The sequence below is a fragment of the Oryzias latipes genome, chromosome 12, assembly GCF_002234675.1.
Source record: "Oryzias latipes chromosome 12, ASM223467v1".
Taxonomy (NCBI): Eukaryota; Metazoa; Chordata; class Actinopteri; order Beloniformes; family Adrianichthyidae; genus Oryzias; species Oryzias latipes.
The window spans coordinates 13,246,397-13,263,005 of record NC_019870.2 but is presented as its reverse complement, the minus strand read 5'-3'; the positions used below and the strand labels follow the sequence as shown (position 1 = coordinate 13,263,005).

The window sequence follows — 16,609 nt, the reverse complement described above, 5'->3', positions numbered from 1 at the left end:
GGGCGCTCCAGTGTAACCCAGCGTCTCTTTTCAGATCGAGATCAAAAGTTGTGAGGACAGAGATGTTAATGGCTTCATCGCTCAAATTACCGAGCTCCATGTTGGAGTTCAGAGCCTGTCCTTCTTTGTTCTTACACATAGCAGATAAGATCTAGGCATAGCTTGGATTTCTCAAAATTGTCTTTCATCTCTGCCTGCCACCCAGAGTTTTTCTTTCCACCTTCCAGCTGGAGAAACCTCTGTGATTAGCGTGCCTGGCATGGATAGATACATGTGTCTGCTAGAAGCCCAGACTCCAACAGGCACTCATTAAAGATCCGGCCTTTAAAAGATGCCGTCTGACAGTCTGAACTCTCTGTGATGCCTGATAAAGAATGTCCTTCAGTGTCACCAGTTGACAAATGGGGAAAAAACACACTTCTTTCAAGGTAATGAAACACTGCGGGGCTTGTGGGAGCATGTACATGTACATTGTTCGACAGGAGTGCAGTGTTGCTTGAGATCATTCAAGAGCCCAAAGGATGCAAATGCACACTTGTTTGAAAGAGAACAAAGGCATTTAAAAAAGGCCAGATTGTCCCCGTTTTAAGATGAGTATGTAAATTACACAGACTCTGCAGCAGATGGCAGTATCACCCATAAATCTATTGAATTGAAGACACATGATGGCTGAGGATTTGTGTAAATTAGCCTTGTGTCTCTTGGTTGCAGATGGCATTCATGTGTATCCTCTGTCAGTTTCAACAAAGAGCAGGAAAGAAAGCAGAAGCATCAGTAGTGATTTTTTTGACAAGACAGAGTCAGAAACTAGATAAAAACAAACTTGCTCCCCAGCTCCACCCCCTCCACCCATATTTAATTCAATGTTTATTTCAAAACAGGATTGAAATTCAATAAAGAGCTCCATTCAGCATTTTTACAGAATATTTTTTTTTCTTTTGCTGCTGAAGACTGAAGTAAATTAAAGCTTGACCTTGATTTCCTTTCGCCTACAGCAGACACAGTGAATTACAAAGAGTACTCAAGCACTAGGTAAAGTTTTTGCTGCAGGTCTTTAATTGCACAGACTTTACTTCCTTCAATCTCTTGGAATTTAAAATGTAGCAGGGACACCTCTATCCAGATTTGACTGGGACATCACATCAAAGATGCACCCTCGTGCAATAAATGTTGGTCCTCTGATTTTTCCTTTAGCACACGAACAAACAGGAAATTGAGCAGGGAGCCAATGATGAAAGTCTAAAAATGTAATTTTACTCTGCTCCCTGCGCCAAGCATCTCTGCAGTTATTTAACACACATCCCCTCAGTCGAGCCATCTTCTATTCAAGCTTTGATGAAGAAGGCAGCAACCTGTTAAGTGTGTGCATTAAAATGCATCACCAAGATTAATATATTCCTTTGAACATGAGCCATTATCAGAAAAAGAGAGGTACAAAAATGATCACAGAGGAATCTGCTTGCTCTGAGAACCAAAAGATTCACAAAAGGAGGGAGAAATTTACAGAATAACTGAGACTTAAAGACTGCTTTGTGAAAAACATGTAAACACGTGATGTTTAGAATCGATTGGATAGATTCAAAAGATTACACTCATATGAAAAGGTTGACCATTTGTTGTCAGATTTTCTGCAAAAACCCTCCTGAATTTTCAAATATTTAACCAAAAGATGTGAAATTGTGTTAAATTTAACAGGATCTCTCTTAACAGACTACTTTTTCCTTAATTCCACTTTACATTTTAACCCAGTGCAGCCATTCTTTCTTTCTCTTTTTTGCATTGCTCCTCAAAGTTCCCCTTTAATAGAATAAAACAGAATATCTGACACAAAATGTTGTTGTTAGGATGCAGAGCAGATTCTGAAATACTGCTCTATGTGGGCATGCATTATTTACTTTTATTGCAGACTGCCAGTCAGCTGCTTGCAGGGAACCAATTTTTTTTTTCAGAATCGGTAACACTTTGTAATTTCATTGAAAATGCTCTAAATGTTCCCCATTTCCCGTCTGTGGAGCACTTTGAGTGGGTGGAAATCCAGAAAATTTGAACAAATATAGCATATTTCTAAAACACTTAGTAGAAATAACAAGGAGAGTGATGGTGGAAATAAAACAAATATAATAAAATAAAAGGACAAAAAAATAAATGACTCACATGAATTCCCCAAATCATTCTTCCCTTTCGCCTCAGAGGACTTCGGATTCAAGGAACCTTAAAAAAATAAAGGGTTGTGGATGGGGAAGAGAGCAGGAGAGGTGAGGAATGGGGTGAGGATAGGTGATGGGGAGATGGGGGGGTTGAAAGAAGAGGGATGATGAAAATCAAATTACCAACAGAAAAACAAACTCAACAAATGAGACAGAAACAGACTCATGAGCAAGAGCGATGACACGGGAAAGTGATCTTTCTTGATTTGGAGCCTCCTCTCCAAATCAGTGCTTGGTGTATAGAGATGAATGAGAAAAGCAAAGTGAAACGTGGACATTCTGTGAGGGAGTGGTGCAATCCATCAAGTGGGCTTAGTGCCTCAGCAGCAGGACGGATGCTGGCAGGTTAGGGGAATGGAGGTGCTGATAAAGTGTGGGCTCCAGCAGAGTCAATAGAACCTACAGCCTTGCATCTGTCACTGCAAAGGTGCGACGGAGGGGTTAGTGAGCCAGATAAAAGGAATGATTATGTTTGGAAAGCAGGGAGAGGATGAAGGCTGAGGGACAGCGATTTGAAAAATTGGACACGTGTGTTTTGGGGATTGGAGCAGCACGCAGAGAAGAAGGTTTCCGGTCCCAACTGGGCTTTTAAGAGCTTTTGTTGCAAGTAGACAGTCGAGGACACACAAGCGACCAGGGAGAGTGCACAATCCCACATAATATTCATTCTCCCTGGGACATCCATAAACAACTATACAAACAATGAAGTCCTTATTGGAAAGGGAAAGCGCCACAGGCAGACAAGTGGACTGACAAAAAAATCAATGGCTTGATAGATGGGGTTGGTGCATGCAATCAGGCATTGAGGATGCAGCGATGGAGTAAAGGGGAGGTGACTGTAAGGGCCAGTCTAACTGATGGCCCTGTGGAACCCATCCTGTAGAGTTTCTATACATCCTGATTGAATCTACAATAAACCCAGAGTAAAAGCATGCTTCAGTGGTCGAGCTACAAAAAAAAATCAAAGTCCTTGGAAGAAAAAAGATTTTTCTTTCCTGACATCATAGAACGGGGAAGGAAGTCTAGATCCCAGTACAGGAAATCTTTGTTTCAGTTTTAACCCGATTCATTTCTTTTTAGCTTTAGGGGAAACGGTTTGTCATCTGAAATTTCAGAGCTGTTGAAAGTTAACTTCTCAGCAGTCAGTTTATGCAAAGTGAAAATAGTCAAGCAGAGTTAATGTTTGTTTCTTCGAGGCAACTGAGCAAATAACAGAAGTGAAGCTCAAGATTGTTCATTTTTATCTGGCAGCAATAAACTGCGTCTGTGTTCCCCTCTCTGCGGATCGATGTGTCAAGAACATGTCAAATCTGAGAGGAGGGTTACAAAACACTCAGACAACATGGAGGAAGACAGATCACATGGGGAGCGCAAAATATGTAGACAGGTCAGCTTCAACAAACTCTAGAAACTATACTCATCAAAAGTTAGGAAGTTATAAAAGTGCAACCTTTCTAGATCCATTGAAAAGTACTTAACAGTGTTAAACCCAACTCCCCAAAGTCACTGACAGCCTAAATGTGATAAACAAGCTGCAAAGTACATTATAAAACAACTCTTTCCTTTTTGTCTCAGGTAAGTTGTGTCTCTACAAGTGAAAGCACCCGGTTTCTCCTCCAGGCTGGGGTCATATCAAATTTCTTTTGGCAGATTTCTGCGATGGATTGCAATTGAAATGATTTAAATAAATTCAAACAACCGAAAATAAGATCAAACTGCAACGGAATCCAAAGATGTGTGTTTGCTCTGATTCAGCCCTGCACTAGAGGGAGCAGATCAGTGGTCCAAGGTGAGTTCAGATTGCACACAACTTCCATTCCCAATCATATTTGCCATAACGTGAGCTTTTAGATAATGGGCTGTTCTCCTAAATGCTTGTGGAAATGGTCATTAGCATTGACATAAGTGGCTTCACCCGCTTAGCTTCTCAAAAAAAGAAAAAAAAAAATCAATCCCTGAAATGATCCTGAATCCATATCATTATGGCTTTATATTCTCGGCAAACTGGCCATCAATCCGCCGACAACTAATGCTTTCATGAAAAATGGTGAGCACAAGGGCAAGGAAGTGTGAGGCGCACATATTTTGAAGAAAACCATAAAATTATGTTTTTAAGTACTATTAGCATATATTTTAAACCACTTCTTTCATATTTTTGAGCAATTTGACATTCTTTGTAAATGCAAATACAGGAATTTACTTCAAAAGGGAGAAAACTGATCCCTTACTGCACATATTGATCACCAATAAGATGTCAATAGCACTGACACTCCACAGATGGTAGCAGGTCTTGATCCGGTGCGCCGCCACAGCTTAGATCAGCTGCACAAAGCATTTGCCAGCTGTATCAGATTTAAGACGTTTACTAGCCGAGCCTCTGTTATATCATTAGTGTCACAATCACCATCTGTAATATATTTTACACTCGACTGAAGGGCCTGTGACAGTGATTAGGTCTAACACCTCCAAAGATGTTTATTGGAGAAGAATTTTATTAAACTAGGCAGAGTTTAACTCGGTTACTGTGCAATAGTTGCAGCTCTTTGCTTTTAATCCTCTCCTTCTTGTCCTCAGACAAGCCCGAAGCTTGTGCTGGTGGATGACGTTTGGGAGGGTTTTAAATACTTAACCAGTTAACAGAGCAGTAAACACAAACACATCAAAGCATCTATGAACACATTAAAAAATAAAGACATGGCTTTCAGATTAAATGAACTGTGTGGTTATATTCAACATGCAGGGAGAGGAGCGCAGAACAGTTCCGCAAAATCGTTTCTGGCTGCATAACAACCACAACCAATAAAACAAGCATTTTTCATGTCCTTTGAAGATATTGTGGAGTATCAGCTAGTGAGCACATGACTATGGATGTATTGAAATATGCTCTGTTGCCTTTTAATATTATAATGATTTAAATCTTCAGGTGGCACATTGATATACAATCTTAGCAGTTTAAAAAAATCGAGATGTCATTTTCTGGTCAGAGGTGTAACAATTAATCAACTTAATCAGTCGATTGAAATTCCTGTAATCTAACCAAATTAATTTGTCTGACACAAGTTGTTAATCAAATCGACCTATACCATTGGAGAATTTTTTCAAAATAAAAAAAAATCAATTTAATCAGTATTGGAAAATGCCTTTTGGATTGTTTTACATTAACGTAAAAACGACCAAGTGCATCACAGCGGAAAAAACACAATATGTGATGGAGGCAAAATATGATTAAACCATCATTCCAGTCCAATGTGTTGAAATATTATTATATTTGCAAAGAAATGTGACCATATAGTGTGGTAGAATGTTCTAAAAATGTTCTGTTTTGGGCTGAACTTTATGAAACTAAAATGTGAATGTTTTTGATTCTTGTTTTCTTGTTTATTTGTACACATATTTACTTTACACTTAATTATGTTGTAAGAAATACAAGGAATCTGGAAAACTTCACCTCCACTGTTCAGTACCCAGGTATTTATCTCTGAGTCACACTGATTTAATTTTTGGCTAAAGATGTCCTGGATCCGTCTTTAGTCAGTGAATCAGATCATTCAAAACGAAACAATTTCCACTATGAATCGTATCAGTAACCACAAATTATAATAGGAATCTAATCCTTGTTAAAATGAATCATTACACCCCTATTTCTGGAGCAGGAGAAATCATAAAAAGTTTAAGTATGGAAGACAAAGTGAACAAACTTGAGTGGCAGACAGGGCGAGAGCGATGTGTTCAGCTTTAAAACACAGCATGGTGATGAAAAAGAGAGCAGTCAAACCCCTGGTCAAAGGGTGAAGAGATTTCTCTGCTCGGCAGGTCAGAGACAGTAGCAGAGGATTAGGAGGTACTCACTCTGCATGCACAGCCCATCGGTGCAGTTCTTAGACTGGAGCACCGTGCCCTCACAGTCCTTCCCTCCATTTTTGGGAGCCGGTGCGCCGCAATCTCTCCTCCTCCAGTGGGTGCACTCTGTCCCACATGTCGACCACTTACTCCACTCTGTCCACAGGCCATCCACTATCACACCACCAGCAGGACACACAGTAGGGATTGAGAAGATGGAGACAAATGAGTGAGTGGATTAGGACAGTGGTTTGAGGCAGTGAGATTGGAGACACATGAGCATGGAGGCACTAACAAATATGCACATGTAGAACTGAAACATTTGAGGGAGGTAGTTGCTGTGCATCTAAACCCATAACCCCCAATAAAAGGACATCCTGTCACATCACTGCATACCTGGGCAGAGAGGATTACAGGGCAGTTTCTGGATGCCTTGCCCATCACAGATGGCACCACCGTTGAGAGGCGCAGGGTTGGTACAGCTGCGAGTGCGTTTCTGGTAACCACGACCACAACGGCTGTTGCACACTGACCACTCCGTCCATGTTGACCACCCACCATTCACTACAAAAAATTTAAACACACTTTTAAATGCTGTAATGTTCATTTCCTTTAAAATTGTGAAAAGAAATGAGTAAAGAGCCTGACAAATGATCTCCAATTTCAGTCGATAGCCATTCAGTAGAAGTTTCCTTAACTAGAATCTCCTAGACATGTCGATTTGTGCAGAAACAGTTTGTATTTACTGTGGAGTTTGTGTGTTTCCACCCTGACATCTCAGGTCATTACTTGGAGGTGCAGCCAGACTGTAAATCGTGGTCAGATTGGTGCATTTTCCATTCACTGATTCCCCCTAATGCTTCTCTTCCCTCTCTCATCCATCTCTGTCAGTGACTAAATCCAGTGCAGAGTGACACCAGGGCTTGTGGCTGAGAACAAGTCTGTGGCATTTCAGATGGTGTAACAGGGCCCCTCCAAGCCTCCAACTTCCAAATGTGACATGCTTATGAGTGAAAATACTGAGCTTGTGAAGAAGTTGGCCAAAGCTCAACATCTGTGTTTTTTTTTCACCGTATGCTCTCTGTCCTCCGTGGATTAAAGCTCAAGCTTCTTTCCACTCATTGTCTCTCCATGGCTTGTGTTTTTGTTAGCAGCTCCTGTTTCCAGTGTCCTTGATGTGGTTCTAGCTGGAAACACACAGTCTATCTCTCTTTTTTCTGTTATTTCATCAGTGGTATCACAGACAACTCTCCATCATCCTTTGGGCTTTCTCACACTGCTGTGTGGGCCAGTATGAATGCCTTCACATGCAGCACAACTGCACTTTAATGTGCGAGTGTCCCGTCTTCCAAATGGGAACTAAAAAAAACTGAGCAGACATCAAAGCTCTTTTTTGATGCTTAATCCTAACAGACTATGTAAGTGACATGAAAGTCTTGTAGAGACACTTGTGCCTGAAATCTTTACTGTTATATTTCTACATCGTCCTCACAGCGATCCCCAAATGGTCACATTATGTTCTATTTGCACACAAGTTTTGAAATGGGAAACAAACAAAACAAATTCCCACTAAAGAGGTTAAACCTCCTGCAACTCTTGAATTGTGTGTTAAGTGGTGTTGCCATCACTTTTCAGCATCATTGTGCTACTTGTGCATCTGCTAACCTCAACTGTACTCAGTGTAAAGTATTTTACTCAACTCCTAAAAGTACATTAGAATTAAAGCTGTACATTTTTGTAAGCCATGTTTTTTTAATAGTAATAATGATGTTGATTTGGGATCAGAAGTGCTGCAGGTTTCATTTGTTCTGTATGGAGAAGCCTCCAGCGGGCGTCAAAGTTTCACTTCACAGCCCTGCTGTTGCAGTAACAGTCAGGCTGGTTGATGTGGAGGAGACAGTGGCTGAGTCTGTGTGAAACCACAGTGGGGGGCTCTTCAAGTTTAACTCTGCTACATCAGCACCTCTCATGCACTTCACAAAAATAAAAACGGTAAGTCTTCCGCTGCTCACACACCTTCCGGCAGAAGCAAAATGAGGAAAATGGAAAACGCTATGGGTGACAGACAGATCTGCTTTATGCACTGTAACTTTGAAATAGTTTTTATCTCAACTTCAGACGACCTCGACACCAAACTTATATGTGACTTCACACGCCTGTCATATGGATGATAAGAAGGAAGGATATTTGCTGATGAAGCTGCGCTGAACCTGAGCTTAGACGAGTTTGCATTATGAGGTTTTACCATAAACGATAACCGTTGCGGTGGTGCTGTATCTCTTGGCCACGATATTCTTTGCCACACATGTATAGTTGGCGGTATCAGAGAGACGGGCCTGTTTGATTATCAGGTTGTGGTCGATCGTGATGTAAAAGTTCCTGTCTTCTGCGGGATCAATAATCTCGTCGTTCTTCAGCCACTCCACCTAAGAAAGGAGAGTGAAAGCAGATAGAAGCTTGTTAAACTGCAGAAAAAACAAAACAACAATGTGTTTAGGCATTTAAACAGCTAAAGTTTTTCTCTCATGCAACAACATTGAGTGCCTGCATCAGAGCAAAGCTGTTTACATCTCAAAGCCCCTGCTACAAAAACGTCAATAGCCATCATGCTCTTTTTATTCTCCTCTAGAACAAAGCACTACAGAAAAAGCAGCTTTGTCAGACAGCGCAGGAAGGTAGACTCTCCATGTCTGCGAGAGCCGAAAAGCTCTCTGACCTTCTCTGATGAGTTTCATTTCTTTAAATCAAGCCGGTATTGAACTTGCAGCAGAACAGGGTATCATTTGCAGCCTTTATTTGACTGTAATACACCAGATCCCTTGCTCTTTTGCAGGGGTGTAAAAGTCTCTGCTTTTGAAAAGAATAACATCTCACACTCTCTGCTCCCCCTTTGATTCAAAAATATTTCCTGTTTCTTGGGTTTTCTTCAAAGCGACTGTCCGGTGATGAACAAACAGAGAAAACTTCCTGTTTATTGTGGAAGTCCATGAGGAGCAGGGCTTGATGGGAGATAAGACACAAAGGAGGACTGTAGGCAAAGATAACTGGGAGTTTCTAAAGGCTCTATTTCAGGAAAGATAAAGAATCTTGAAAAGTGGGGCAATAACCAGATATGAGTCCTTCCAAGACAAAACAACCACTAAGACATTGTGCAGTGTGTGATATACCACAAAAGGTGACAGTTATTAGAACAACCTGTTGTTCATGAAAGGTTGGTGATGTCTGCTGGGTATTGTGTGTTGCAGCTTCACCCATATCTTTTGTACTTTGAGATAACAGATCATTTTTTTAAAAGACTCCCTGCTCTTCTTACCCAGCGGGAACACACTAAAGACGTGAAGATGGAAGGGTTGCTTTTTTTTACCTCATAGTTGTTTCTCACCTAAAATTTCCCAAAATGTAGATTTACGTCATATAACACATCTCATAACGCACTGATCCCCACGACAAACTAATGTCTGAGCAAACACTGTGGAAACTAAATAAACGCAGAGCTTTACAATAAAACTCTTGGTGGATTCTCTATGCAGACTTGGTGTTTATGACTGATTTCCTTTGTAAACATGCATCAGCTGAACCAACTTCATGGAACTGGGGCTCTTACGGCACACTTCCATCACCAGCTGAGTCTGAAATCCCTTTCTAACTTGAAAAAAGAATGCAATTTCGTGCAGCTTGGTCTTTTTCTAGCAATGTATAAGACACGCATTAAACCTTCAGGTGTTCAAGTTGCAAATTAGGTTTATCTATAAATTTCTGAATGATTTAAAGAGAGTACTCGCATAGATCTGACTTTAAAGCAGAATCAACAAGTGTTAGAGTTTAAAAAAAATGTAATCTCTATCAACAGAATTCTTTTTTATTATAGCAATAAATAATAAGAAAAACAGGACAGTACATAATGTTATAGTGAAACCAAAACACAACAAAAAAGGAATTAGAAAGTCATTTAACGATTGAAGAATACAACAGAGATACAAGCTTGTGCCAATACATTAGGTAGCTTCTCATTAATCAAGCAAATCAAAAAAAGTTTTGATTTTTTTCTTGACTAAAAAAAAATGCTAGTACCGCTTTTTCAAAAAAATTGATGCAACTCCTGCCTAATGACAGAAAAGCTTGTATAATCAGATCATAGATGAAATAAACATCAGAAAAAATGCTGTGGTAAATCATGTGACCACATACAAGAAAAAACAAATAAAGTAAATGAAAAAACTGCAAAGAATCTGCCCAGTTTGTATTGCAAACCAGAAATGAGAAGGATGAAGTATTTTTCTTTGGAGGAAACATGTGGTAAGAAAATAATCTGAATAATTCTCAGTGTACATCACTTTTCCTTTAATAGAAGAAAATCATTTTAGGACTTGAGGCAATGCTTAGTTATTAAAGCGTGAGCATTTCCACATGCAAAATGAAAAGAAAAGTCAAGGTGCTGTGAATAAACATCTGCACAGCCTTAGGAAAACTACATGTCAATGAGGCAAAAATAAATATTAAAACATCAGTTTGGATAAGAACAAAATGATTGAACTCTAGAGTAACGATGTACACTTGTGATGCCAGTAATATTAAAGAAAAAGGTAATGAGGCAAAAAAAAAATGCTGTTTAGCTCACCAGAAAGGAAAGTTTAAAATTCTCCAAGCTAGAACTATTACTTGTCATTTACAGAAAATACATTAAAAAATCTTCAGCTTCTTTCAAAACTATGAAAAAAACAGTATTGCTTAGGAAAGGATAAAATGAACAGGGTGTTTTTTTCTTACTGTGCCAGGATTTTTTTCCTCTTGTTTATAGAAATGTCATTGTTAAAGTCATTAACTTCAATCTGTCTGCCTCAATTTTTAATCACAAAGGCAAAAAACACTTCAGCAAAAGCATGCTAAAGTTAAAAACTGTCCACGTCCACTGTCCAACGTTTTAGGATTTGACTTCTTTAGTTGCTCTTGCCACTTTTGGCAGTCATTTAATATAATCTGTCACCTCGGCACCATTAAATTAGTCTTTTTATAATCCTATAACATGGATCAGTGTTGAAGTAGTAGTGGAAAGTCTGTCGTATTTTTTGCAGATTAACCTAAAGCTTCAGATTTTATCCTTGAAGTCCTTATCTTAAAAAAATGTGATTGTTTTATGTGCATTACATACAAGTGAATTTTAAGAAAAAAGACTAAAAAGTGTGGTAAAGTGGAATGAAGCACCTTTGAGTGTTATAAAATAAATGTAAAAAATGTATTTTGCAAAAATACTTTTCATGTCTTCAGCTCCTATAGATGTAAAAATGTAAAAATCAGTCAAGTTAAGATGATGTAAATAACAGAAGCAATTACATTTTTTACATAGCAATTGTTTGCTTTTCAGTCCCTGTGTCAGTGTGCACAAAACACAAGGGACTGGTGAAAGAAAGCTTTACATGTGAAAGGTTTGCTCTCCAAATGGAGATTGACAGTTGATATAAAAAGAGGCAGCGTTGCACCAATAATGGTTGCAGCCCTTCCGAACGTGCTGCGTTCAGACGTCAAAAGCGCTTTTATAGGAAAAGGTAATTAAAGTTTGAACAAAAGAGCTTTTCAGTGCAGATGGAGGAGTGGGAGGCAGATGGAGTGACAAGAAATAGAAAATGGTAAAAAAAAAAACAATAAATGGGAAAAAGTGAAACGAACATTTTATCCATCATCAAAACAAAGATGAAATGATAAATACAAATCTACAAACAAGTATGAAACATGACAGATTAAAAGTTATTCGAAAAAGAAAAGCAAATTGTTCAAATTTTGTTCAAAGTAATAAAACATCAGAATTTTTTTAGAAATAGCCTATTTCTTAAAGGATTTAGCATTAAGTTAATATTGTGGTAGATAAACAACAATAAAAACTGAAGCTTATTAATATGCAGTCTAATTGGGTCAAATTATTATTTTAACGAGGTTACAAAGATTATTTAGAAGAGTAAATGTTTAAGCCCCAAAGTCTAAAGACTTGAACATTTCTGTTATAAACTTTAAGATAAACAGACATTTAGAGTCAAAGTAATGATGCTTAGTGCTGATATTTGTCAAAACAAAAACATTTCAAACCAGACATGATGGAAGAATGATTATTTAGGTTTTCATGTCTTGGGCTGAAGTTAAGGTCTGAGTCATTGTTCAGAAGCTGAAACTGAGCCAAAAAAAGCCCAAATAATTAGCTATTGTTCCAAAATAAGTTTATGACAGATTTTTATTAAACCTAACGTTACATTTACTGAGTTTTTTCTAAAACTTTTACAATATCGTGGCATTTTAATCTTGATAATGGAACAGGGTGTGTTTCCATTCACATCACTGCAGCACATGCAGCAGCCCTTTCATACAAACAGGCCCAAAGCTCTCACTCACAGACAAACTCTTACATACAAACAGATACAGCAGCAGCTTGTTAGTGTCTGATTGGCAGCAAAACACCCAGAGAGGTAATTGCCACATTTGTCATTAACGAAAGGAAATTGCCACATGTCAGCTGTCGTTGGATAGCGCCAACTGACACTGAGAGACAGTGAGAAGGAAACGGAGGGGAAGGAGTGAGGAGGAGGAAAAAAATGAAGAATGTTTACTGCTAAGACAGACAAGAGAGAGAAGAGAAATGCATGAGAGAGAACGCAGGTGCATCTTCAGGAGAGCAGTTATGTGAGACTAAATGAGATATTTCTAATACATCCCTGATGGGAGTCAAGGACATTCAAAAACCTTAGATTGTCACAAGCTGGGTTAAAGTAAGTCTTAATAATCCACATTTCAGGCTGAGCAAAATGGTTTCATCACAGAGAAATAAAACAAATAATAATCACGAATGAACAGAAAGAGTGAAACTCAAAATAACAACAGGATCCAGAGTAAAAACCCTAAATCCTAAAGAAAAAGGAAGGAAAGGAGCGTCATGAAGCACAGTTGTGTCAATTACACACCTGTTGCAAATGAAGGTTATCAAGCCAACCAAGCACCAGCAAAAAGAAACTATAGGGGTGCAGAATAAAATGTTTCAACCTTTTTTCAGCCAGTGGCTACACAAAGCTCACCGCCAGCTGAGACTGTAGAACTGCAGTATGTACCAACAAAATGTGTTGGGTTTCTTATCAACATGTCTTTAATGGGAATCAAATAAATGCAAAGAAAAAGTATTTCTTGATCTTTCATATTCCACTTGGACCTGTTTATCCTGGCAATGGTAAAAGTTTTTTAGACCAATTAGGTGAAATGGGATAATTTCCCACTAGTGTACTGCAGCACACTGGTTGAAAAACAGTTTTAGAAGACAAAACTGGGGGGAAAAAAATTTAATGTGACCGCATGAGAAATCCACATGACAAGCAAAACTTAAGTAACGCATATGGAGAACACAATAATTGAGTATAATGAAATGAAATTTTAGAAAAATAATGGTAAAGGAATAAAAATAGAAGCAAAAGATGTTGCTTTTGATTTTTTAAAATAAAAGGTGTTTAGCGCAAAGAGGTGCTTCTGTACACTTATAAAATATATTGACATGTTATTTGCAACATATTAAATGTCTAAAGTTTGTTTTTTTATTAAAAAAACTTTGATTCACGTTATGTTTCGGAAATAGAAATAGAAATCTTCTAGGACATTTGTAACATTTTATTTTTACATGATCAACAAATAACATGACCTTGGTTGAGTTTGGATCACATTTAAAGAATATCACAGTTTGAAGTCATTTAAACAGTAACATCTGTTGCCATACATCTAAAGTAGATCATGACACAAAAACAAAAGAAAAGACTGTAGCAGTGAGGTTTTTTATCTAAAGCAAGATGTCCTGTAATATCTTCTGAGATTTATTTTAAATCAACAGAATATTAATTTTTGTAAAAGTTCCATTTCTTAATAACTTAAATTTTACTAAATGTAATTTTATTGTATTTCATTTAGGGAGGTATAGATTATTTTAATAACGATTCGATTCATTTCAACATTTCAGATTCCTTAAATAAGTGTAAATTAAATTTGTGTACAAACAAGTAAACAAGAATTCATGGAAATTCCATTCACATGTCTGTTTGATAAAGTTCAGCCCCAGAACATTATTAGAGCATTCTACCATACTGTATGGTCACATGTCTTTGCAAAATGATGGCTTGTTCCCTTTTTGCTGCCATCACGTGTGTTTTCTGCTGTGATGAGACTTGGACATTTTTACGTTATGGTTAAATAAACCTACTGTGCCTCAATACAAATGGTATTTCACTATAATCCATTTATTTTATTTTGAAATGATTTTAAAATGGTATAGGTCGATTTCATGTGATTAAAAACTTATCTCAAACAGTTCAATCTGGTTGGATGGTAGGAATCAATTCATTAATTATGTTGATTAATCATTATATCCCTATTTTCAATAACTCCAATCTATGTGTAAAAAATACCCATCAAACACACATGTTCATACATAACCACCACAAACCTATTTCCCACTAATGGTTTCCACCTAAAAATTAGGGTAAAAAAAATGTTCATATCTGTTAAATCCTCATGTGTACATGCAAATGTGGATGCTAGAAGCTGATTTTAGATATAAAACATTCTTTATTGAGCAACATAGCACAATTCAACAGTTCAAAGCCAAAAATACCAAACGCCACATTACAAATTGATCATCAGAACTCCATTCCATCATTTTTCCTAAGAAGTCTTCACATCTACAGAATGACCATCATCACGGTTGATGTCCTTTGAATAAACAATTCTAAATCAGGGTGCCGCTTCAGTGTCCTTCCAATCTCACTTCTTCTCCCTCTGGCAAACAAAACTGGCTGCAGACCAGACTGCGGCAGCGATGTAGGAGTAACCAGTGAGTGGGAGGTTTCTGCGTTCTGCCAGCACAACACTAATTAGCCCAATATGCAGAATACTCAATCCACAGGCTTGTTAAGATCCAATACAAGGAAAACCACTTATTGCTCATCGCTGTTGTCAGAAATAGTGCTGAGCAGCATGTGGGGGCAGAATGGGGCACGAAAGGAAGGAAAGGTGAGGAAAATAAAACGATCTACTGAAACATGCGAATCTCCTTGACTGAGAAGTTATTATTAACTCTCTGGCTTTTCTGTTCTAATTTATTCATTTTCTTTTTTAGATTTCTGATGCAAGCCTAAAGGATGCACCTGAAGAACGAGTCACAAAAGGTTACAAACACATTATTAAATCATTCCTTAGTAGACGGAGAGCCATATGCTCTGCATCTACATGCGTGACAAGCATGAAAATGTGGGGAGTATAAATATTAACAAGCCAGAATACACAAAGGTGTAATATGTGAGATGTGATACGAACAATACCGTCTGAGAAGGTCTATACTGTAGAAACAGTAGAGGTGGAATGCTGAACTCTGACAAAGTACAATCCAAAGACAAAGGAACTAATATCTGAAATAAAATTAAAAAAATAATTAAAAACCTGCCTGTAATTATGTCAAATTTAAATTTAACTTCTTTGTCAATGTTTAACCAATATTTTTGATGGAATCAAATTGTAATAATTTTACTCTTACTATACTACTATACTTTTTTATACTTTAACTTATACTTTTTACAAACATTTACCAATAAAAGATCCTTTTAAACCCTCCTAACAACAAAATGAATTACATTTTTGCAGCAAAAATGAATGTTCTCTTCTTTACACTAAGTTTTGTTTTTTGGTAAATATATGAGAATCAACCATACTAGAGCCTGCAGTAATGACCTTCTCTGTCTGTGTTTGGCTCTCCACAGCCTGCTGAGGCTGAATAAACATTTCTTAAACAAGCTCCAAGGACACACAGTCGCAGCTCTTCTCCTGCACATTAATTCAATTTCTGAGAATTCCTCGCTGCTTTCCTCCAACAGCGGTGTAAAGTTGGGGCGGTTATGCCTCCAAAACTCCTTCAATTGTCGCTCTTGTATCCTTTGCAAAAAGAATAACATCTATTTGCTGAATTCACTTAAGAAATGTAAATGCCCTGCATGAGCCATTTGCAAAGAGCCACGATGTGACTGAGACTTAAGATGTTCATTTCTTCCCTGAAACATTCAAATGACTACAAGGATATGTTGACCTCTAAGATGCATAAACAGGCTAATTTATTAGAGAAATGAAATGTCTAATGGAGAAATGAATGAACTCTCAGTGCACTTTTCTTGGTCACGATCAGTTCTCCCTGAACTTTGAAAAAAGTGAGATGAAAGATGCTCCTAGTAGAAGGATTTTGTTGTCGCTGCTGTGACAGAGGGCAGAACTTGGTCGATGTAAACGCAGCTTTTAGAGGAGACAAGATAAAAAGCAGCACATTAAAAAGTTCACTGCAAACATGAAAATCATGTTATCCGTATTTTCCCAGGAAAAAATCTCTACATTTACTGCATTGGTAATAAAATAATTAGTTTGAACTCCTTCAGTCTTAACTGCTGTTTTCTTTAAAGATGTTTCTTTATTATATAAAGAACGCTACCTCTGAGAGAACAGCAGAGTTCACAAATGCAAACTAATCCAGAAAATCTCAGGATTTTCAGAAGAAAACTGCAGAC

The 16,609-nt window shown here is 37.8% G+C and overlaps 1 protein-coding gene across 4 annotated transcripts in view; it reads right to left on the bottom strand.

Annotated features, from left to right (window-relative positions):
• The window catches only part of LOC101157960 (netrin receptor UNC5C), a 128,870-nt gene that overhangs the window by 20,157 nt on the left and 92,104 nt on the right, over positions 1 to 16,609 (bottom strand). The window contains exons 5-8 of one of the 4 annotated variants that reach the window (XM_011481791.3): positions 8,293 to 8,473; positions 6,444 to 6,611; positions 6,057 to 6,221; positions 2,155 to 2,211 (exon numbers count right to left, since the gene is read on the bottom strand). In XM_011481791.3, coding sequence (XP_011480093.1) covers positions 2,155 to 2,211; positions 6,057 to 6,221; positions 6,444 to 6,611; positions 8,293 to 8,473 — 571 coding nt within the window. The remainder of the gene's footprint in view (positions 1 to 2,154; positions 2,212 to 6,056; positions 6,222 to 6,443; positions 6,612 to 8,292; positions 8,474 to 16,609) is intronic. The other 3 variants (XM_011481792.3, XM_020707660.2, XM_020707661.2) reach the window with 3 other exon arrangements.